At 41.8% G+C, this 25,176-nt stretch overlaps 1 protein-coding gene across 7 annotated transcripts in view; it reads right to left on the reverse strand.

Moving 5' to 3' along the window:
- Positions 1-2,457: 2,457 nt before the first annotated feature.
- DAB1 (DAB adaptor protein 1) overlaps positions 2,458-25,176 on the reverse strand; it is a 113,048-nt gene continuing 90,329 nt past the window's right edge. For 3 of the 7 annotated variants that reach the window (XM_072342835.1, XM_072342838.1, XM_072342834.1), the window contains 8 exons: positions 24,498-24,557; positions 18,149-18,205; positions 15,592-15,654; positions 14,368-14,476; positions 12,588-13,136; positions 11,646-11,773; positions 10,757-10,855; positions 2,460-3,608 (listed from right to left, as the gene is read on the reverse strand). In XM_072342835.1, coding sequence (XP_072198936.1) covers positions 10,772-10,855; positions 11,646-11,773; positions 12,588-13,136; positions 14,368-14,476; positions 15,592-15,654; positions 18,149-18,205; positions 24,498-24,557 — 1,050 coding nt within the window. In that variant the 3' untranslated portion in view covers positions 2,460-3,608; positions 10,757-10,771. Of the gene's footprint in view, positions 3,609-10,756; positions 10,856-11,645; positions 11,774-12,587; positions 13,137-14,367; positions 14,477-15,591; positions 15,655-18,148; positions 18,206-24,497; positions 24,558-25,176 lie in introns of all 7 variants that reach the window. The other 4 variants (XM_072342840.1, XM_072342841.1, XM_072342836.1 and 1 more) reach the window with 3 other exon arrangements.

Below are 25,176 nucleotides of genomic sequence, written 5' to 3' on the forward strand. Positions count from 1 at the left end.
ACACCCAGCCTGTTTGAGATTAGATATTACCCAAATCGAGGCGCTTCTTTATCTCCTGTCCGAGATGTATAGCAGCCATCACAACTACTGGCTATGACAGGGATATCCACGCTGTGCTGTGCAAACGGCAGGACTTTCACAGAGGAGCAAAAGCTACGAAACAAACTTACTGAAATGACGCCTTTTTAAAATGTTTTTATTCATAACAGTATTACATGGTGTGTTACAGAAATTAATGGAAAAGTTCTAAAAACTTGTTGGGTTTTTCGTTGTCGTCGTCGTTGTTGCTGAATGCGTTATACATAAAGTTAAAAATAATGTGTCCGTATATGTTAACAAATGGTCATTATCTGAGGTAAAAGTTAAAGTAGGTTTAGAAATGTACTGCAACAGTCATTTTTTATCTTTCTCATCTTTATTAAAAAAATACGTGTCAGAATGCAGAAATAAAAATGAATGAGAACCACGGAGTAAACATTTTTGCAAAGAAGGTGCCCAGTACGTTATTAGATGAAAGGTTTTGTCAGACACTTGGATGACTACGATCTATCTCTTCATGACAGGTAAAGATCAAGAATCTACGGGGGATGACAACAGGATGGCTGGTGGGATTCCCTGGTTTTTAAATTTAAAGTGACAAATTTAGTGCTAGTGAAGGACGAGGGATTCAACAATTGCACAAGCTGGATATTCGAGTTTATCTACAAGACCGGTGCAGTGCAGAGGCCGCACATTCCTCTCAACTCAACAGCCCAATCGTGACCCAAGACGATGTAATTGCATGACACAACAGGTCAGAATTTATTTATCAGTGTTGGTAATGGTACGACAGCGGCCCATAGGGATGGCCCAGCTGTCTCCCATGAAACGCTACAATCCCAGCCTCGTTCCCTCTGCACCTATTTGCTGCAAGAGCTACAGAAATGATCTGCTTCCTACCGATACGATGTCAATGAATCCTCTGAGGCATAAATCTCTTCTTTTTCTTTCAACGTTTTACCCCATAACTGGAAATGCACTAATTAGACTGAACCTCAAATGTCTACGATGAGTCAAAATTGTCTTAGTTCCGTACAGAGGACAAAACCAAAAAGAGCTGCTGAAGAAATAAGTAGCACCACAGTGCAAATTAGGAAAATAGCCTTAAAATGTCCTTCGGAAACATTTTTACCTCTGCTTTTAATCCTGAAACACTCAACCCACCAGGTTTTAGTTCATCCTCTCCAGTTAGAAAACCAACCTTCCTTCTCATGGGAAAATAAGATTCGCTACAAAACTGTTTGCACATGTCTAAAGGATAAGCATCAAACGACCGTGAATGGGAATAAAAGCCCTCTTCTCTGCATGTTCATAGGTCTATTCACAGCTAATTTTTTCATCCACATACATTCTGCAACGCACTTTGCTCTAATTTCTCTAATTCAAAATTAAAGGTTGGAATCATGGCGTGAGATTTGGTTGTACACATCAACAATTGCCACCCCAGGTATTATTTTGCCTTCTAAACCATTTTTAGCTCATCAAAGAGATGAAGGAAAGCAGAATATTTATAACTCCAGGCCTATTTTAACCATGACAAAAATGCAAATTCTAATGTGTAAATTTAAAAACAAAATCTGCACAATAACCCTAAAAAACAGATTAATCATTTAGTTTCTTTAACCTTTTTCACTTTTTCTATTTTTTTTCTTTTTTTTCTTTTTTCTTTTTTTCTCTTTTTTTTTCCTTTTTAGTGTTAAACCACTAAATTCAATATACTGTAACTGCATAGGAACATCAGGAAAACACATTTGACCTGTATAACAATTCTCTGTAGGGCAAAAATATATAGATTCTTTATGAAAATCATGTGCTAAACGTATGAACCCAAACACTGCACTTCTGCTTCAGAAATGTAAAAAAAATGGAAGTTTCAAATTCTTTCATTCTGTGTGTAAACAGCTGGATGACTTCTATGCAGAGGTTCTGGAATCATAAAGGAATGCCAATGAAACGTGATTTCTTGTTAGTGGAGTACGCCTGTGTGAAGAAGTTACGCCATCAAATCATGTGTTCCCATTAATTTCGCTCGTTGCTGACAAGCTGACTGCCTTCAGCACATGCACTTGAGCTTCAGCCCATTACCATAAGCACGTGAGAAAACGTACGTGACGTGAGAACCACAAACTGGGTTTGCCACACCTCCCAAGCACTGCAACTCGCTACCTTCTCTACTGTGTAATGGCATTAGTAAAAGAATTCTCATAACATTGATATTTACATTAAAAAAAAAAACAACAAAACGAAAACAAAAAATCAACCAACCAACCAACCAAACAAACAAAAAAACCTGGCAATTTTCATTCAAACTCCTTAAAGCCATTTCCCCTTAAACATTTAAAGAGTTTAACAGTAAGATTTTTTTTTTTTCAAGTTATAAAATAAAAATCCCATTTGATTCTTTTTTTTTTTTTTTTTCTGATGTACAAAAAGTGATAAAGATGAACAATTCGATCACAGAATCAGTTCGTTATTCCAAAATCCAGGCCACCCTTGTCCCATTTGCAAAGTCTGTTTCATCCGACCTCCTAAACCAGAATCACATCAGTATTATTTGGCAAATGATTTTTCTTTTTTTTTTTTTTTCTTTTTTTTTTTTCATCAAAAATGGCACACAGAGAAGAAAACACTTGTCTGCATAGCATTACAGCAGCAAGATATCGAAGAAATAAAAATATTCCTTTTCTGTACTTTGTTTAGAGTTTCCTAGGAAATACTGAATCTTCCGTCTCTTCCATCCGTGGGACTCCATGTCCTTCCTCTACCCACAATACAATGAGTATTCAAACAGAAAAGCAGCATTTCTTCCTCACAATGCGCTAGAACTTAAAGGTACATTTGGCAACATCTTCAGTCCGGATGGATAAACAACAGAGTTTTTATTCCGTGGTTTCAAGTTAAGAATCATTTCCGCAGGAGGCGTTTTGCTCTTGGATCTGTCACTCATACAAAACAACAGAATAAGAAATATCAAAGAAAAAAAGAATGACACTGCCAGCGCTTTTCTGTTGTTGCTGTTCAAATATGCCTACGCAAGGGGAAAAAAAAAACCAAGAGTCAGGATCAGCCTGATGTAAATGATGATGAAAAACATGTCACCGTGACATAAAAAGTGCCAACTTGTGCCCAAAAAGGCTGTTGAATGATAATGCCACTGCTAATACAGATTCTGCTTTTTTTTGCTCAAAAGAAAAGGAATGCTCATCATTTATATGTGGCATACACAAGACAAGAAATGCTGAAAAGAAGAGCGAGGAGTGAGATTTCCTAGTCTGGATACCCATGAGTTGTGGGGACAGGGCCGGACTCTTGGTGCGCTAAGCAGGGGAGCTGTCACTTTGTGCTGCCATAGGGATCTGCCATCGGTTGCCAAAAATTGTCAGGAATGCTCGTAGAGCCAGTCCAGGAGGGCAATCATCTATCCTTGCCAGACAAAATCAATCGGAAAAAAGCATGAGAGCCAAAGGCCTGCCAGGTGGTTGGGTTTCGTTCGATTCTCGGAGCACCGCAAGCCCGTACCAATGCTATTTCTTAGGTCTGTTGATCTGGGCGTAGAGAGGTTCTGCTTCCTGGGGATGATAAAAATAAAATAAGCGGAGATGTCTCCAGACATTTTGAGAACATTTTCACAACATCTGTTTGAGGACAGCAATACCTCGTGAGTCAAAACCCAAAGGAAGTGTTTGTTTTCTGCGCTGCTTTGAGCGATCGCGGCACCCCAGTTGGGTTGTGAAGGAAATGTGACATTATTTCGGGAAAGGCATGCTTACAATCAATTTCCTCTTCCATATTGGCCATGCACCGATCCTCAGGAGGTATTGCTGGGCATAGACACACGGAGAAATGAAATGATTTTTGTACAAATGGGTGTTTTGAAGTTTACGGGCCAGAAATGCAGCTGGCACAAAAGGCTGTTGCATCGGGCTGAGCATCCCACCCAACAGCACAGCGACGGTACTCAGCTGTGGATTTCACACAGCTCACGTAGGAAAACAACTGCAAGCAGAAACTGCTGCTGAAAGCTGAGCTAATGAAGCTGCGATGGGATTGGAATCAGCAGTATTTTCAGAGCGATGTGGTGTGTGCTGCTTGTGAAGGAAAAGGAAAGCTGGCTCTGAGCAGCTTGATTAGGGCTCTGCACAGCCATTAGTTCAGGTGTTAAAGCAGGGAGGAAAGGATGGTGGTTTTTCTTAGGAGTTTCCTAGATGTTGAGGAAAGCAGCTGTGTTTTCAGTGCTCCTTCATAGCTGACACCCGGTGCTTTCTCAATGCTACGTTCATCCTGTCTGCAGAGCGAGGCAATGCAGCCATGCAGTCTGCAATCCACTCTCCTTCATTTCCAGAAACTAATTTATTCAACTAAGAATGACATCTAGGAAAAGAACAAGATGGGCAAAAGGGCTAATTAATGCCATACTGCATTAACTCTCCACAGCTTGATAAATATTCAAATACAACACCACAGAGTTGAATTTAACCAAGTTCGAGTCAACTCATGCTGCAGCAGTATCAGCAAAAGCTGACTTTAGGCAAAACCCTTTGAAGGCTGGCCAAGCACTGCAGACCACAGAAATACCTGGCAGGATGTGGCAATGGTTGAAGATGCTTCATTTCTGCAGCCTGCAGAGACTCTTCTTCCCTATTTCTTGCCTACAAGAAGCCCTGAGCACACTATGAGCATCAAGAGAGAATGAGCAAAATCCCTCTGAACGATTAAATAAAGGCTGCTGAAATTATCCACAGCAAGAGGCAAATGCATCTGATGACCTTGAAAAACCAAAGGTAATCAGAAGAGATGAGTGAGAGTAAATACCTGCACCTCACATCCTGTGCGCTGAGCCCACCTATGCCAGTTTTCAAGTACTGCAGACACAGAGCTGGCAGAATGATCCATCATTGCCAGTTCAAAGGAAATATGTACTAATTAATGGGGGAAGCTGACACACACCAGGACACTCTTCAAGCACGTGCTGAACCTGAGGTGACTGCAAAGGGAAGCAATAAGAAAAGAGAAGAAAAGGAGAACAAAGGACGTTGGTTTCTCTAGTTCCTTAGGGAAAATAAAAGCCTTTTGAAGCATCAGATGTGTTTGTTAGAGGTGTCCTCTAATGTCTGTAAGGTACACAGACACATGGAAAGAACAGGTACCCCAAGGGTCACCTGGCATCACTGGAAGAGGAGTTCACTGTAGGCTACTGGCACATTCAACAGTCCATGATGGAGACTCCAGAATCACAAGCCTCAACCTTCTGTTCATACCCAATATTTATCTAACATACACTTCATGTGGCAACAACCTTCATTTCTCAGCATCTCGAGTAACTTTTCTTCTAACAGATTTTGAGTATTTTGAGTGAAAATCGTGCTCTTACATCTTCCTTTAGGTAACTTTCCCATTTAGATGCCTGATTTTTCTTCTCGGTGCATGAGACTTGTTTTCTAATATTATTCTAAGACAATTCATCAGTGCATCTTGTCTGCAGCTCAACACTGCAAATGGCACCTGTGAAGAACCGATAGTGACCCTTCATAGAGCAGAAAGAGCAGTAAAAGTCAGAGGAGAAACAGAAGGAGAGTTCAGACATGCTGACTTCCCAGACAGCTTCTCCCAGTGACAGGCAGGAGGGCTTTCACAAGGATTGTTTGGGAAGGTCTTGGAAGCAGAAATACCCCACTCGCCTTCTTTTTATGCCCTCTACATGAAAGACACAGGACATATAAGTAAAAGGAAGGAGAGCCAAAGTTTTAGGAGAGCTGTTTCACTGACATCTTCTGCATTCTACCTCTATTACTGCATTTGGAACAGATCCAAAGGGAAGTAAACCAGCAAACAAAAAAACAACGGGTCTTTTTCAGAGAAAAAAAAAGAAAAGATTAAGTAAGATGGCATACAAGGCTTCCAATTGAGTGTTTGCAATTCTATATGATTGGCCCCAAAGCACTCCTGATGTGCATTAATCAGCCTGCAGGAATAAAATAAGAAGACAAGTGGCAGCATCTGGTTTTGCTGTTAAATTACACTTGAAGGGTTCCAACAACTTTGGGTTATGCAGTTTCTGGTAGATGTTTAAAAATCAAATGCTTTCCTGTGTGTCTGGAGGCTGCTATCAGAGCAGCGTTCACCTGCACACATACTGACAGGGCTCCTGTGCTGAAGTGTAGCCCTTAAACTAAGAGATAGTGAATAATGAGGATATGAACTCACAAATCAGATATCTGACTTAAGTGCCAGGTTGGACAGGGGAAGTCCAAGGGTACATTGCCTCAAGTTAAAACACCCAAATATTCAGGTATCTCGAAGTACGCTGTGCCGTGCTGAATTAAAAGCTCTCTGGAATCTGACTGCAGAAACTATCAAAGAGAAATTTCTCCTTTCGTATGACAGATTTACATATCACAGAGACACATCATGCTTAAAATCTGTTCGTTGTTCTAATTTTAAGGAACATTTTGCACAACAAACACACTGCTTACTAAGCAGGAGGGATTTGTGTTAGCCTACACTGCATGAGATAACGAGGTTCCTAATGGTCTTGAATAATATTATGTACTCACTACAAGTGAAGTTGCATCCAATCTAAAGGTATTAACATCTGGCCCTCAGCAGACATGGGAGAAATCTCCAACACATTCAATATCTACTTGGGTCCGTGTCAGTGAGCTGGCTCACAAAATGTAACACAGGACTTGGTTAGGAAGCAGTTCTTTTTACACGGGTAGTCCTTTCATCATTGCAAGGCACCCTGCTATGTGCAAAGCTCCAGGCAACTTGTACTGAATTGTAGAGGTGAGGCCTGCAGAGATTTCTTTGCCCTTTGCAATAGATTCTCAGCACTGGTTTTACTCCTGGCTGACTGATCAGAAAGGGCAGGCTCAAATGATTGGAGTTTCATGAAATAAGAGTGCTGGAGCACCAGCCAAAACGAGAATCTTGTGCTGGGGATGCAAGTGAAGGGAAGCAGGAGTGCAATGCATCTTCTCAATTGCATGCTGATTTAATAAAGGAGGACATAGTACACTTGGCAAGCAATATTCAAATATCTTTGGTGGTATCACGTCATTTCTACTCACCCAATTACAGCCTGTGGCTCAATGTTGCCTATTTTTAGTATAATTAGCCTCTATCTGCAGAAATATAGCAACCTGCCAGTTAGGGATTGTGGCTGGAAGGCGTCTGTGTTCTTACTACAAGCCTGCCCGGGAATATCTCCTAGTTCCAAGTATCTAGTAGTTTAAAACTTGGTTATCTTCTCATCAGGAAGGATGCTACACATTCACAAACTGGGAATTAAACCAAAAACCAACAGTTGAGAACTACTGACAAGAGATGAACTCTGCAGTGCTTCCTAAACTGTGATCCATTACAAGTGCTCAACCTATTAAAGTCACTCTAAGGTTCCTAATTCTGCTTGCTGCTGTGTTTTCTTGCAGAATAACAGCTCTGGAGCCTGCGGCAAGAATAGGTCACTTAAAGTCATCAGGAATTTTACTCTGGACTCCATTCAGTTCCTACTGAGACGGATGAATGATGGCAACAGATCCTGCAAATACATGTCTGAGCACACCCAGATTCTTAGTGCAACTGAAAGGGACCATTAAGTAGTAGCAGGTTTCAGAAGCAGCTCTGTACAGCCTCCCGAGGTTGTCTAAACTCTCAGATGAAGCCAATACTTTGTCCTTAAGTTGCTATTGCTGCCAACTGCGTAGTCACAGCCTAGATAAAGACTTAGAGCAGTCCGTTCTGGAGCTGACTGAAATGACTAGGAACACTCATCACAAAGAATGGCACATGGTCCGAGATGGGAGATGGCAGCGGGCCACCCAAGTCCCACCAAAAGCTGAGAGACAAATATTCAAATGCGCTGTTGCTCTCCTGACAGTGCTGATAGCATCATGAAGGGTGTGACATACTTTGAGGGCTTACAACTGTCTGCACACATTTCAAAGAACAACCAAACAAGCTTTTGAGGAAGATATGTTCTAGCCGCAAATGTTTTGAAGGTTTCCTGAGAATCCCTCGTGAATGACTGCCAGAGCAAGTGTTGGACTGGGATGCATATCAATAGAGCTGTATTTATTCCAGCATTTGGAGTTACTTTTATTGGGTTAATTTCAGTACCGAATATCCCTTTATTCCCCTTCAGAACTTTCACTCTGTTGCTAATTAGCCCAGAGGAATCAGTTTGTATGGTCCATAAGGAGTGAGGCAGAGTGTCTGACAACCAATCCCAGTATTCAGGGCATACTGACTCTTTCCACTGTCTCTTTTAACCACGGTTATCCACTACACAGCCTAAAGACAGCAGCAGGGATTAAGTGTAAGTCAGCTGAAGATGGCAGTCTTACTATTTACTGTTCTCTCTCTTCATCCTCCACACTACTCCTGAACAATGGGAAGACAACTAGATACAAATCTTGCTATGAACAGTTCTGCAAATAGTTGATGTACTGAAAATCAGGCCTGGCTGCTCCTTATCTCCAAACATAAAGGGACAAATATGTAACTGATCCATAAAATGTCCCATTTACCTACAAAGAACCCATGGCCATTTGTAGCAGAGCAGTCTGTATTAATGCCTCCTGGTAGCATCAGGATTTGGAGAGTGTTAAGATCACAAAGGGAAGAGGTGAAATACAGAGAAACGAAGATAGATAGATTCCATCACTAAGATGATAGCAGACTTCAGAACTAGATGGGTTGGTTTTAGCAAGTGGATTTCCTACAGTCTTCTGCTGGATGGCACAGTACAATGATGTACAACGATGCCAGCATAACTTCACTGGAGAGACGCTGTCTTCTCCTTCAGCTTCCTGTTCCTGCCTACAGCTTTTAGGTGTTACTGTAATATGATAATTAGAAACATTATCTAACAATTCCTGGAATGTATTTTGGATAATTATATCTAATTTATGCCAGACTGTACGAGGATTAACAGCAACTATGGAAAAAATATGGAGAGACTGACAACATACCGTTCTTTTAGTTGCCAGGTAAAAGAAAGTAGCTCAGTGTTATACACATACAGAACAAAAAGGGGTCCCTCATTTGACTGCCTTACACAGCACTCTGCAGCAACAGCCTTCAGCCACCGCTTCCAGCTACTTCCAGAACTGCTGATAGGTAAATGCGTGTGGTTAGCTCACAAACGATGCTAATTATCTTAGCGGCAGAAAATTAGAATGAGATTTTATCATTATTCTCCTTGTGATGAATTCCAGAATTACCCTGATGATGATGAACCACAATAAACGAACGCACGTAGGGCTGCAGAGCGTGAGATTCAGCTTAAAGTCAAATCCTCTTTCTTCTTCTAAGAAAGAAGTCTTGAAATGGGCTAAGGCTGGGACAGCTGGCTGCACCAGTGCTGGTGGAGTCAGACAAAGGCAAATGGTGCCATGTGGCACCATCAATCTGCACAAGCAGCTCTTGTTGGTTTACAATAACCAATAGATGTTCTTGCTAAGCAGTCAGCCCAGCCTGACTCTATCTTTACGCTGTCATTTTTAGACTCACAGAGGCACAAGGCTTAACACTGCTTTTGCTTCAGCCCCCAAGAGCCAAGCTTTGTGTTGGTGAAGCAGAAGAAGGGGGAGATGCCTCCTCTCAGCACTACATATTATTAAGAGATAATCTTATTACTCCCAAGTGGATCAAAGCTAAGTTACTGTAAGACATTTTTTCTTAACCACATTTCAGTGTACAAAGTGACTCCTAATGAAACTATTAAGTTTGAGTTGAAACCGATTATGCAGGCTCAGGGCAGATAAGTCAGTGGTAAACAACAGTGTGATTTCTGTAGAAAAATAAAAAGGGTTCTACCACTGTTATGGATTTGTTCCAGGAGCTCTGTGCAGAAGCAGTATCAGGTCACGTATTTGGGTAATACAAAACACGAATGGCAGGCAGGGAGAAGATAATGAAACATATCCTTCAAATAGTAACACTGGAGAGTATTTGGATGGAATAACAACGCTCAGCACTCATAACACTTTGCAGTTTTACTGCCTCGTTGGTAGAACATATATACTGTATTGAAACAAATCACAGAACATCCACTAGCAGCCACATTTTCCAATGTGTTCCGTAACACAAAAGATGAAAAGATCATCTTTCCCCTCTGTCTAGGTCAGCCAATGCTAACATCAGGGATGATAACTTTCAGATGTCTTTAATTTGCAGTTGGAGGTCAAAAGACACAAACCCATTTCAAGAAGTTTTACATGCAGATAATACATATGCTGCTTCTACTGATTATCACATCGATTTTGAGTGGAGGTATTCCTGTATCATTACATGATTTTACTTAATGTTTGTTATGTCTATGGGAGAGATGTCTTATCCCATTTGATACGTTACGACTGACTAATGGCCAGAATGGGCTGGATAAAACAATTGTTCTGCATAATACATTGTTGGTAGTGGCTTGGATTCCCTATTTCCCCTTTGAATTCGAACACAAAGTAAAATAAGTCCACATTTCTTTAAAGCATGCAGGCAGCTGAAACACACATATTCGCATAAGTTGCAGCACACAGTGAATGGCAAAAGCCATGCAAACCACCAAGCATGAGGAAACACACTGTGGATAATGGAGAGGAAAAAAAGGAAGAGATGAAAAGGAAAAAGCAAACCATGCATCCATGAAAGCAATGGTAGGCACTGGTGGAGGAATAAGTGAGCACCTCAAGGTGTAGAGAAAAAAAGGACAGATACCTACCCCAACCTGCGCTATCTAGCTACCGACCTGTGGACTTATAGTATCACCAGTTGGCTCACCAAATGGATCACTGTTGGATGAGGCCTGAGACTCATCAGGCTAGAATACAAGAACATAACACCTTTTTTTCTCAACAATAGAAAGTGAAAAGTCAACACGAGGTTATTTTCATGCTGTGGGCATAACAAGTACATCCTATCTCATGAAAACCAGAAAGTGAGACCTCACCACTGATACATTCACAAAAGCCAAAATGCTTTTCTACAGCTGATGCAGGCAGGAAAGGACCATACGTGTCATTTTTGTACCTTTGGGTCCTTTTCTGTACAGATTCCTTCTTGCCTTTGGCTCACTTAGGCTCTTATCTGCCTAAGATACCTTGTGATTCAAAGTCACTTCATTTTGATAACACTCCTTGCTTTGGTCCACTGAGTCTAAGGCAAAGAAATACCAAGGGCCAGGACATTGAGGAATGCAACGAGGGAAGCAATTGGGATGCCAGAATGTGGAAGACAACATCAACCATCATTTTTTAGCACACAACCTCTCGCATTTCTTTCTGCATCCTCAGCATTCGTGTCATTTTACCTTGGACTCCCTTACCATCTGTAAGTGAACATTGGTACCAGATAAAGTTAACGAGCATAACTTCACATATGAACTCTGAGTTTGGTTCCTTGCATGCAGTATTAGGACACATCAACAGAAATGCTGTGCTGATGTTCCCAGCTATCAAAATCAAACCTGCAAATGCAGACCCCCTTAATTACCACCCAGTCCTACTAGAACCCAGTGATCTCTGACACTACTGAACAGCATTTGAGTATCTTCTCCTTCTTTTCTAGCTAAAAAGTGCAAATTGGTATTTAGAAGCCTTATTGCTACTCACAGCCTCCTGCTCCTCACTTTTGCTTGGGCTTTCAAACCCCTCTTCAAAGAGGTCATCTGCAGCAGGATCGCTGGTATGAGATGCTGATGATTTCGATGGAGAACTCTGTCTGGGTGCAGGGGTTGGAGCTGAACAAAGATTAAGGTGACAGCAACAGAATATATATCTCTTCATTTGTTCAGAGAGACAAAGCAGTACAAAATTTGCTCATGCTCTAGAGCCCTCAACTTATATTATCCCCGAAAACCACTTTCAGCAAAGAGCTGTAAGATGTAAATTTAAACAGAGAAGTCATTATCGATTCTGTAGGTCTGATTTCATTCAGTGGCTTCCAAATTAAGTTTGGCTGCATCTGGCTCATGTCTTTAGGAACCAAGGAGACACCGCTACATCACATTAGGAATGCGTGAGTTGCCTGCCCTATGGCAGATAAGCAAAACATAAGGTCTCTGACTGGCTGCTGGTAAATGCCTCCTGAATTCCTTTTCAGCAATCTGCAAAATCCCCCATCTCCATGCTATGGCCATGCTAAGCCCATTTTACAGCTGCTCAATGCATTTCCCCACATGTCCAACACATCAAGCAATTAGAATAAATACCCATCTCCTACTTTGCGCAAAGTATGCCTTGAATGGGACGTAGAAAAATCATTTGTAAGGTTGAATGTTACCAGCGTTTTCCAACCAGCTGGCACGTCCCTAGCACAGAGCATATATTACTGTCTTATTAGCAATTAAATTTCAGGCTGCAGCTACTGGGGCCGTTGATTTGAATGGTCTCTGTAACACTTTTCTTTATGGCCAGAACACATTTAATAAGCCAGACCATGCATGAAGGTTCTCAGTCCACATCTGTGTTGCAATTTAGTATATGAAAAGTTAAATGCTTCGAGGAGCAGTCACATTTGAGGAAAGTTACGGCATAAATGATACGAATACTCACGTGAGTTTGTTGATGGCGTCGTGGAAGTCACAGGAGTCAAATTTAACTGAGAGATGTCAAAGTCATCACAATCATCTGCTTCCTGTGCCATCCCAACTTTGTTAAAGTAACTTGAGAAGGCCTCTGAGGTACAACTGAGGGAAGGCTGATCTGGTTTTCTTGATGGCACCGGTGGAGGCTGAGCCATCTGGAAATCTTTAAACATTTCTTTTCCCATTTTCTGTCTGGGCCTGTCTGTCTGCGGACTCGATCTGTTGGAATCGCTTGTGGGTGGAACAGTAGCTATAGGAGCAATGGTACCTTGAAACATGGCTGCTTGTAAAGGCAAAACAGTTTGTGTTGGCATGAAGGCAGTTGGTTGGAACTGACCAGCTACAGATGGCCAAGGCTGCTGGGCTGAAGGAAAAATCCCAGGTTGGCCCCACGCTATCGGCTGTCCTCCCTGCATCACCTGAGCAACTGGAGGCTGAGCACCCATGGCCAACTGCTGTTGAACAAGTGGTTGCTGTCCCCAGAATGAGGGCAAAACAGCTCCCATGGCAACATAACCTTCAAAGAATAAAGAAAGCAGAAAAATAAGAATTCCAATAACGTCAGGAGCATGCAGAAAAGGCCACACAATAAATGAGAAATATGCGAGCTGCATTACTGATCCCAGAGCTTCAGCTTTTCTTTGAAAAGAAAATGGAAATACGTGTTTGAATTCACATTACAAACACTTCTACGCTATAACATGGGTTTGGTGTATATTGGCCATAATTCTTCTCCTTTTCTGAACAAAATGCCATTCTCTTCTTAGTGACCACTTGCATGACTACTCACACGCGTCTGTGAAGATATCTGCATGGACCTCAGCCACGTGCCACAACCAGAAACTAAGTAAAGTTTCAATCATTGACTGATTCTAAGTGGACCTTGCAAGGCAAAAAATACCCCAACTCTGTGATTCCAAGTGATGAAAGAAGGAACAGTAACTCAAATGCGTGTGGGTGGCTATGATAGATTCTCTAGGCATCTTTCTACCCTGCACCCACCATCACCTCAGCTAAGCAGTGAGGGTTTTCCCCTGACGTTATCCCCAGACACTTCACCATCAGCATAACCCTTCTGAGATGTGGTGGCCAATCTAATGCTGCAACACAGCCCATCTGATAAGGAGTTAACCATTTAGAAAGTCACTGATGAATGATTCAAGGCACTCCTCCTTCTTCCTAAGTGGAGCTGAGTGCTGTTCTTGCAGTGCTCTGAGTATCCCAGAGAGAGATCAGCAGTCAAAACCCAATTCCATGCATGCCTGTGCCGAATGTTACATGGTTTTTGAATTTTGAGCACTTTGAGGAACACAGATAAGTCTATGGGAAAACACCAGGGTTTACCTAAGTGGAGTACTTTTGAAATGTAATCAAATCCTTCATGTCTCATTCTCTGTTTACCGAAGACAGCACAAGATATTCATTGCAACTGCAAAGAAACCAGGGCTAAGCCAGCTGCTTTTCTCTCTCTTGCAGCTGTCCTTAGAAGGTATGTTATATAGATGGCTAAACTGCGGTTGAACCTCCAGTGATATTTTTGGGTTTTGCTTTTAATAATGTTGGTAAATTCATAATCACGTATTATTGGCTTGTTAAAGACTCATTTTGCCTTGCCCTGCAGCACTGTCCTCAAAATCCTTCCCACTTCCACTGGACAAAATCAATGCTCTGAGGATTGAAATGCAAGCCAGAGCTGAGAACTGATGACTAAATTTGTGCCAAACCCATATTTCTGGTAAATTTCTTACCTGAGGGTACGGCAGCAGTGCTGAAAGGTACAGAACCAAACATGTCTGTACTAGCAGGAAGTGACTGGGATGAAGATGGGATAAAGGCATCACCTGGAGTAGCAGGAGTCTGCAATGGGACAGGAATAAAATGAAGCAATACATATCAGCTGCAGCATATATTCACTGTCACTTCTCTGAAGCTCACAGTTTTACAGGGAAGAAAGTGAAAGAAAAAAGAATGGAAAGATGCAGAAGGAGAAAAGCAGTAGGAATAAAGAGCATCAGAATGTGCTGGAGACGGGAGAAAAAGAAAATGAGAGAGAATTTGTGCCAGAGGAAAATAAAAATAAGCTTTGTCTGGATTATATCACAAACAAATATCAGTGTATAGACTTATGATTCTAGCCATTAGGTGACAGCCTGTATAAGCTACAGACTTAGGTATTAATGCAGAAAAACAGTAAAGGTAAATGAAATATCTGCAAAATATAACAGTGCTTCCAATCAACCAACAGGACCAGAGGCATAGGTCCACGTTAAAGGAGAAACACAACCTAATTGAGCAAGCCAAGGGCAAGGAGACAGGACTTTGAATATCTAATCCCAAACGTCCTCCAGAATACACTGGAGATCTGAGCCTGGTGATTTCAGAACACCTCCACTTTCTCAGTATCTTCATACTCCCCTACAGCTTAATATAAGGTTCAAAAATGCAATAGGAAAATAATGACCGTGTTTTCATCCTGTGATGCAAAAAAGCCTGTTGAGAATGCTTTAATTCCTCTCAAAACACATTCAGCTTTCCCTCTCTTTACTCTTTTGTCTACCTTTAATAGCAGTTCTGGGCTACGTGCTTGGTGGAAGCAAGGAGTTGTGATATATCAGCTATAACTGGATCTTGCTGCAACACAGGAGAGAGGCAGGGAGCTCAAGACAGAGAGCAGTGAAGCATGCAGCTCTGATAAACACCATGGAAGGAGATCTGCAGTTCAGATTATATCTTATGTGACATCTAGCCCTATATCAGATAAATAAAAATTGAAGATATTTTTGCACTTCTTCAAGAAGCAGTGATTCCATGTTCAATTTGCTTCACTTTTATTTTCTTGGAACATAAAAACTACTTTGAAATCCTCCCTACTGCAATGGCCAATGACCTGAATTGTAAACATACTCCATAAACGTGTTGGAAATAGGATGAAGAAAAAGACCTCATGCAGTTTCCCTTACCAGGATACTTACCGGGGGAGAGGTTACATCGGGAGGAGTGGACATGTCCCCAAAAAGCTCTAGTTGGGTAACAGCCTGTAAAGATAAAATAATATAACATTTCCATTTATCTTTTGAGGATAAGAAAGAGCAAGCTAAGTCACAACAACTCGTAAAGTTAACTAGTAACAGCCATCAATACAAAACCAAAAGTGCCTCGTATGCTTCAAAATGTCCAGTTCCATATAGAAGAAACACATGGACTCGAGCTGTGGGCTTTTTATATTGCCCATGGACCTAACTAGATGGCAGCTGATGCTAAAAAATGGTACTGTGGGGAATTCTCCTCCCTAAAAAACGAATGAAGCATGAAAAAACTACTCTGAATGGGACTGGATGCATTATTGCTCTGCCCTTAACATCACTGAAAACCAAGCACAATTTACCACCAGCTCTGTTCCCTGGCTCCTTTTCTAAATCCCCAAATCAAGGTCTTAAAACACAGCAGCAGGCTGTGGAAGTGACAGAAGGATACAGAAGGGAAGGACTTTGAGAGCGCTGCCTGATTTCCCCTTGCCCATGGGACAGGTGTGACCTGGATAAGTGAACTTGAAGGAGGATGCACAACTGGGTTATTATAAGTTTGTAACTCTACATATAACTCATGTTGGAAGTGTTTTCTAAGGGCATCCTTCAGATTGATCTCAAAATAGGTCACCCGTACAAGTCTCACGTAACTGGACCAGAAGGGAAAAAGCAATTTCATAATAAGGAGCACCTTGACTGGCTGAATAATCAAACCTCTGTCACATGCTCTGGAATAAAACTGCTCATTTCTACCCAAAACTTCACTCTGTGAAATGACTGGGATGAAAGTCCTCATATTTCAACTGGGAATCAGAGTAAGATATTAATTAAGGTTAATACAGCAATCTGAAGGACCCCTATAGGGATATAATGCTCAGAGACGCTCCACTTTCAAAGGGTCAATTTCAGGACAGCCTGATTCCAGCTCTCAACCTCTGGCCATTATTCTAACAAACACTGATGATTTAAGGTAATGAGCGTTTTCAGTATGGGTAGAGCTACAGAATGTGGCCAGTCTTTACAATTAGAAAGAAGCTGCTCATGGCTGAACTATAAGGACAGAAATAACCACAGGGTCCGTGTGTGCTCATGTTGAGATCTGGGTGGAAGGCAGCAGAAACAGTCACACATCTAGGGATGTGTCCCCCCAGCTGGGTGCTTTCCTCCCAGATCAGCTCAGCTGGAGTCCAGGACCACCAAACCTCAGAGCTCCATGGCAAACCTAAATCCATCTACAGTCGTTAGCGGGATGGACATATGGGAATGCCACAGTGGCAGCTCAAGGACTACTTCAACACTTTTCTCCTGCTTGTGGTCTTTCTTTCTCCTCTGCACGGTACTGAATCATACCCACAAGTATGGGGAGCTGGAATTCTTGGTCTGAATGAGATTTAATGGCAACAATAACTTGGTTCATCAAATCTCTTCTCCGCTCTCTGCAACCTCCTTTCACATACACTCGATATTAACTTGAGTCTTGACCTGCCAACACTGAGCCCTTACATTAACCACCATGCTAGCTGATCAGTCTTCACAGCTTTACAGCCAAAGGGGAAAAAAACACCCAAAGACCTTTTTCCCCCACACTCTTCCACTATAAGTGCTCTTTTAAGAAATAAGACTGCTGTTCAACATATAATAGTTTCAAAAGGTTTGTACATTTTTTGCAATCCAATCTCTGCTCCCCCTTACAAAAGCAATGCTACGATCAGTTTCAGCTGGAATCTATATAGCAGCTTGGATAACTCCCAACTTTATGTCTAAAAACATACCTAGGGGTGAATTACTTCATGCCATTATTTCATTCTCACATCATGCCATATATATTAAATAGATCTCATTTTGCTTTGGTGATATAACACTAACATAATGCATTTTCTTCCTATGAGCGTATATATCCCAGTAAATATCTGCATGGAAATGGAAGAAGGAATAAGGAAGAAAACCATGTTTTCTTCAGGGCACACCAATTCTAGAGTGTATGGCCAAAATCCTGCTTGAATACTGCAAAAAAACACACAACCCAGAGCGTGGACACACACACTAGTTACAATGCCCACAGATTGGAATGACGACAATGGCAGCCCTCTTCTGAAGTCGCTCCAAGCCTTGTGTAGGCGCTGCTGATTCAAGAGGCCAGGAGACACCATATCTCCAAAAAGGCCACTTTCTCCCCATCTCCCCAAACTACCTGCTCAGCATCACCCCTAAATTTGCTTTTTTTTCCCCTCCCTGCATCACTGCTGAGCTTTTTGCAGAGCTGTCCCCACAATCACAGTGTTACCCATCTGTAGGTGATGGGATTCTGGCCACCACTCTTTACTTTTGTGATTTCAGTCTCACTACACACAACCAAATGCATCCATTAAGACTGTTTTATATTATCCCCATCTGCTATATTAGCTAAGTTCCAGCAAAGTTAATCCCAAGCTAAATGTTTTCAGATGGCACTATTCCTACGGCTGATTATCTCCTTAAAACATTTTTAGTGTCACAACCTTACCTGAGTGACTGAACCAAGATTTTCATCAATGTCCAGCAATAAGTTTCCATTCTCCAGCTGTAAAGTATGATTTATGAAATGAAATGAATGATTTATGAAAATGACATGAATTTCTGAGCATGAAAATGAAAACCTCCACAATTATTGACACCGCTATTGAAATGAAAACCCTTCCCATCTTGCAGTGAGGACAGATAGGATATCACACAGTCAAAACGAGTTTAAATGCTGCAAGATGGGGGGAAAAAACACAACTTATCCTTTCTAAATCTTCTGATGGATACAACAACGCCAACGCTTGCATCCCAACTGTTTACTTTTTCAGATGTTTCTTAATAGCATACACAACAGAGTCTGGTTCTGATGACATTAATGGAACTTCTTTTTGTATGTCTGTGTGAATGAGTGAGCCAACTGTTTGTGTGCCCACAAATTCACACTGGTTTCCACCCATTGACCCATTTAAGGCAAATCATGACCTAAGCGGCCTCAGAATGCTGAACTTCAGACCAACACCTGTTGAAGCAGCAGAGAACTTCCCCAAGAAAGAATACTAACAATCAATCCTTGAAAATCAAACATTATGCAACTGAGAAGTTTCATAGGAATCACCGTCCTGTAAACCCATCTCATAACAAGCCCCCGTAGCCTCAGCAATGGCTCAGAATGTCTCCCCCAGCACCTCATCTTAGCCCTTGTTGGCTCTGGAAATGCAGCAGGGAGGCAGCACGTGTGCAGGATGGGACTGCTGGAAATGCCCACTTGTGCTGCAGCGTGACCCTGCACAATGCTGGTATCCTGTTACCAGGTGGGGCTGCATCTTGCATCTGCAGGGTTGAGATGTCAGGGGCCCTGGGGTCCCTTTCAACCCAAATCTGTGATGATATTAAACAACCAGGGGCCTGGTAAGACGCTCCAGCCCCCAATCTTGCCTTCTGTTAGTTCCCCCTGGACTTTCTTTCCTTCATTACCCAAAAATGTGCCTCCTTAACATAAGCTCAGCCAGCAGAGCAGCGTGCTGCCATCTGCACAGAGTGAGGCGGAGGAGTGAGCATTAATCCTTGTATCTGGGCGACGTGAAACCTGTAATGAAAGCTCCATCTTCCCATACAGGCATGCGAGACATATTGTAAATCTTCTAAACACCAACTATGTAAATCTGGCTCCTTAAAGCAGCAGCAAGCTTTTTTAAAGCACTCCAGCCACTAATGAAATTCCTCGTGACACTTTTCACTGCTCGGTAAAGAAAAGCATATAATCCAAGGGCTGGGAAAAACACCACCAGAAGCACAGGAGTAAAGAAGTGCTCAGAGAGAAGAGAACTGCAGCTTTCATAAACCTGAACCAAAACCCACCCAGCTCCACTCTGCAGTGTATCCTGTCTGACTGCCAAATGCTCTGAAAACCAGCTTTTTTTCTAAGCAATGTTTGGAGTTTAAAAGGGAAATCTAAGAGTGGAAGATGTTTTTTTTTTAAGCTTCAGTTCTATGTCTGCAAGAGCCCGAATAGTCAGCTCCTTTACTTGGCCTGGTTTTGCCAAAGGATCATTCCAACACTGACTTACAGCAGGAAAAAAACCTGAGTAATATTGCTAGACTTTTGCAGATGAGATGATAAAAGCAGCCTCTTAAAACGTGGCTCTGAAATCCCAGAGAATGAAGCAGAGAATGTTGCTTTAAAAAAATAAATAATAAAAATACCCACAGTAATTATCTCGCACTCTGATACAGATCTCAGCAAGTTAAAAAGTGTATGTAGGATACTAAATATAGTGATTAACCAGCAATTAGCAATTAACCTTTGAGCTGGGTATTAGCTATTCAGATCCTCTCACAGCAGAGGGATTTGCACACATTTCCTGCCCTCCACTTGGCCCAGCAGATAACAGAGTGATCACCTGCCCATGCTGCTGCTCTGTGCTTCTGAGCCCTACGTGCATTTCACATGCAAAGTTTAATGACGAGTCAGTGGTTAATATTGATGCTGAAGATACATATTGTCTTCATTTTAGTTGAGAATGTAAACATTTTGGCTATATCAAGAATTACTATTTTCTTTCTGATGGTTCAAATCATTGTTCTAGGTCATCGAGGCTTGCACATTTTATACACAAGGAATGCTGATATTACACGAGCTCCATGAGCTGCAAGCTGCTTGCTAATTAACTACAGCTCATTCTAAAAAGCACAACTCTAACAAAGGAGCACAGCAGAACCGTGGCTAAACCAAACACCAGTGAAACCACAGCCAGTAGGTTGGGACTCACTAATATCCAACAAGCAACACTGTCTTCCCTCCCTGGAAGCACTCAAGGCCAGGCTGGATGGGGCTGTGAGGGTCTAGAGAGAGGCGTCCCTGCCTATTGCAGAGGGCTTGGAACTACATCATCTTAAAGATTCTTTCCAAATCAAACCATTCTATGATACTATGATCTTACAAATACAGAAAGGGGACGGACCTTGACTGGCACCCAGTGCCAGCTCCACACATCTCAATGTATTCAGTGTTGGACAAAATCAGAACAGTCAATGTCATGACTACTCCACAGATATGCATGCATGTCCACTTCTATAAATGCCTCCCCAAACACCACAGAAACTCAAGACACAAAACATTATCCTAACAAACTAATGCATTTTCAAATGTTGCCACAGTTAGCTGTGCCTGATAAAAATCCATGCCCAGTGTTAAGACTTGGGCATGGGATTGGGCTGAATGCAGCTAAGTCAGGCATTCGACCTCAGAAGTCTTTCAGCAAAGGTAAGCAGAAAAGGAAGGTTTTGCAGGCACAGATGGTCAGAGGTTGGGTCTGTGCACTCTCTTTCTTCCCCTGTATGAAAATTGGATCCCAAAAGCAGATGACAGAGGATGAAGTCAAGAAGTAAAACATCATCAGTTTGCAAAGTAAGGCTACTGATGCAAACTTATGGGAAAGACATGGTTACAGAACTTTTCTCCACACCAACTGCCACTGAAAAAAAGTCACTTCTTAGAGGATCAGAATCATCTGGAAAGCTGCTCTGAGCTGCTCTATTGCCAGACATTTTGAGATGACATTACTCCAGGGCCAGACCTTCTGTGTGAGCTGCTGGAGACGGCGTGCCCGTGGCTTCCAGATGATGCCTTCCAGGCACGCTTCTTTTGACACAGGATCTGAAAAATCTGCAAATGTCAATGTGTTCCCAGCCAGAAATAAAAACACAGCTCTCCCAAACACAGCTCCCCATTTTGGCAGGAGGGCCAGGCAGTCCTTGTAGCCCCAAGACCTGGGTGGGCTCTGGTCCAGCCAAGCTTCACGTGCAACTAAAGGTCATGGTGAGCATCCCTCCAGGTAGGGCTGCTTGTCTTCCCATCCCTTTGCCCTAAGACAGCCAACTACTCCCTGCCTGCTCTGTGCTCATTTGGGAGTATTTCCCATGTAGACGGTACAGCTAAATGGTTGCCTTAACTGTGAGGCTTCAGCTACAATGCTCTGGATCTTTATACAGCAGTTGAGTTGTTTGAAAGCCTTCATAAAATGGTAAGCAGAGAGTTTAGACATTTTGATGAGAAGGTTTTATTGTGATGTGACTGACAGTCTCAGTGAAGGGTATTTACAGTCTGACTCTGATTACTAAAAACACCATGACAGGTAGAACTTGATGTGTATGTATAAAGGGGAGACGATGGGAAATTACAACAAAAAGAGCTCATTAAACATTTCACTTTTTTAGAACAGTTAATTTCCCTTACAGAACTACAATTTCTAAGCGGAGCAGGTACCACTTAACACAAGCTCTTTGGGGTAAGCTTGCTTTCTTTGTCTGCTTGATGTCTACCCCCACTGAATTGAGAATATGAGAATTTGACTAAGGAAGGAGCAAAGTGGAAATGAGTACAAGAAAAGTCAATATAGAGGAAGGGAGATATAGGGAGGAAACTGAGTTCTGGGAGAAGGGTGTGTTTGAAACTGAACTCTATTCTGCCTTTTACATTCAACACTGTGGTAGAAGTCATCCCATTTAAGCATAGCTAACTGAAAGTCAGTTCCTTATCATTCCTTCACACCCTTTAAAGCTCCTCCACAGCCACAAAGGAATGAGAGCTGCATATACCTGGATATATCTCACCTCCACTTGAGAGGGACACCTTACAAGATAGGAGGACATTCCTGGAGGTGCCTATATCTCTTCACAGAGAGCCAAAGGTGGAGGGCACCAAGATGACCAGCTCCATGCCCCCACCTTGATGCACTTAGGCTAGGGATAATTTGCCTGAGAACACATCAGAGGAAAACGGTTGTTTTTCCAAGATAGAAAATCGATCTCTATCTAGGGAATGTGGGTAATTCAGCCTGAACTCGAGCAAAACTTGCTGCATTTTTATTAAGTGTTGTATTTATTGTCAGGAGAGAGAATTCATGGTGCCTGAAACCTATTAGGAGCTACTAAAAGTTTCTCTCTTCTCTCATCCATTATCAAATTAATGAAAGCAAGACCTCCTAATAAAGGAAGTGTCCTTATAAGTTTAAACCAGGTAGATGAGCTGGATTATTCGCCCTCAGATTGAATTTTAGAGGTTTATATAATAAGGACAGCTATAAATTGGAAGAAAAAAAAATTATGGCAAGTGTCTCAATGACAGAGAGTTTCACACACGGAAGGGTGAGCAATAAATCAGATGGGCAGTGGAATATTAAACTGCTAATTTTAAGAGCCATCACTGCTTTTCTTTTCTTTCCTCTTTCTTTTTTTTTTTTTAAAGTACATATTACTATAAGAAAGGGGAGATAAAATCGCTGCTACTTCTTCCTCCCTCTCCCCCTTTTTCTTATGGCCCTTATAAATTAAAGTAGGTAACTCGTCTGGAGGAAGAGGTTTAACCGGCTTAAGTATAACCATGAAATAACAAAAAAATGAAGTCTGCAACATCCTCCAAAGAGATGACACGTTTAATACATCTGATGATTACAGAGCTGGTTCCATATGCCTTATATCTCACAGCTATGCTCTTTACCAGGACAGTCTAATACCAAAGTGTCTGAAGGCATGATTGCAAGTGTACAGTACGCACAGTTATAATGCAATGACCTAAATTACAGACTATACTCTGAGTAAATCTGCAGCATCACTGGGGGAATAATAAAAAAGTCACAGGAAACATACAGAGGAAAACCTCTAATGCTGAGCTATGTGAGAAAAGTGAAAACTCTACAGCTATTCCTGGTCCACGAATACTTTTAATTAGCTATGCAACGTGAGTTATCTTCCTACATTTTCCCAGCCAACAAGATGATGGCTCCCTCCTCCTGGTGGATTATCATGAAATATTTATGGCAAGCTTTGTTTGTTTCTGCAAACCTCAGAAGTGTCACAATTCAGACCCTCATCCAGCCCCTCCCCAGCATTTATCTTTTTTATTTGGCATCTCAGTCTCTGCGCTCAGCCCAAGCTGTGCAGTTTACCACATCCTTGTGTGAAATGAGCCCTTCTCTTTCCCTCTCCTACAGGCATTTCTGCCATGCTTACAGCAGACTGAAATCCTGACCTTTTCCTCCATTTCTTGCATAGAAATTTCCTCAGAAATACGTATTTTCTGTGTAACCAACACAAGCTACATTCTATCAAGATATTGTTTCGTTTACACAAATGTATACGAAACAACACAACCCACCCTTCAGCAAATGTATGTTTTCTTGCTAAGGCATCTGTCATCCCGCTTCTCTCACCAGCTTGTTACCATTCCTTATACATTCAGGGGATAAATGTTTCACCACTTCTAGATGCTCAGATGCAGAAAGGGAATGGTGCCATTTGGACAGAACAGCGCTTTACCCTCCTTTTTGAGCAAAAATCAACTGTCCATGCAAGGCACAGAGCAGAAAGAATTCAGTCTACCATCTCCATTGATACTCAACCTGTTATGTACTCCAAGCACTACAGAAATAACACAACCATTTGGGAGCAAATCTCAGGGAGTGCATGGGGTGAAAACATAGCCACAACCAGTCCGCACGTACTATGTGACTGCAGCAATGAGAGTGGGTGATAAGCTTCTAGTCGAAGCGGCAGAGAAACATGCATTAACATGCAGAAGGCTCACTGTCAACTCTTAACTAGACATCACTTTTATAAAGGGTGACTTGCATAAGAATCAACCAGAAAAGACAAAAAGTCGGAGATTTAAGTAATGAATGAGATGGATGTAAGTGACATTACCAGCCTGGTTACTTTGAAACAACTCAACAACAGTAGATTGCTGATGAAATTCACATTTTAAGGGATGTGGCACACATTACATGCAATAATAAGGGTCACAGAAGCTAAGAAACATACCTCCTTCCCTGCATATAAACAGTGAAGATACTTACACTTACAGGTTGACTTTTTGGCACATCATAAACACCTTCTTTCTTTTGGCTGGTAGGAACCTGGAAAAGCAAACAGACACTGTGGTCATTCTTCCAGCAGGTCTGATGACAAGTCAAAGTTTGCAACTGATATTTAAATACAAGGCAGTTGTTTAAGGATGGCATCCTTGACATTCAAGCAGCAATGTTGATGAAGATGGCACCGAAGAAATAGAACATCTATCTGAATTTTTAAAAACCTAAAACTCAGTAGTGCTCAGAGATGAGATTTTCATTCTCAGTTTAGTCCAGCTGCATGGAATTCAGGTGCATTTGGATCTCTTTCCTGCAAAAGTGGTTGCTTAATCATTTTACTTGGGGGTTCGAAGATGCACATGGGAGTTATGATCAGGCCAGAGTGTCATCTTCCACTGTAAAAGAGATCCAGAGCAGCAGTGCAATCAAAGAGAGAGATGTTTGGCCTATGGCATTCAATTTCTTCCTTCCAACTCTTTTAATAATCTAAGTCAAGTGAAGCCACAACATGTATCCCTGCAGTGACTGGGTCCCATGGGATGCTCGAAGCGATGGTTGGTCACAAATCTGCAATTCTGTAAAGAATTACAGCCTGTCAGGGTGTGAGGATGCACAGCCAGAGAGCTGGAGTCAACAGCCTCTCTTGTGGATAGGGACAATGATG

Source organism: Excalfactoria chinensis, chromosome 8 (assembly GCF_039878825.1).
Source record: "Excalfactoria chinensis isolate bCotChi1 chromosome 8, bCotChi1.hap2, whole genome shotgun sequence".
NCBI classification, from domain to species: domain Eukaryota; kingdom Metazoa; phylum Chordata; class Aves; order Galliformes; family Phasianidae; genus Excalfactoria; species Excalfactoria chinensis.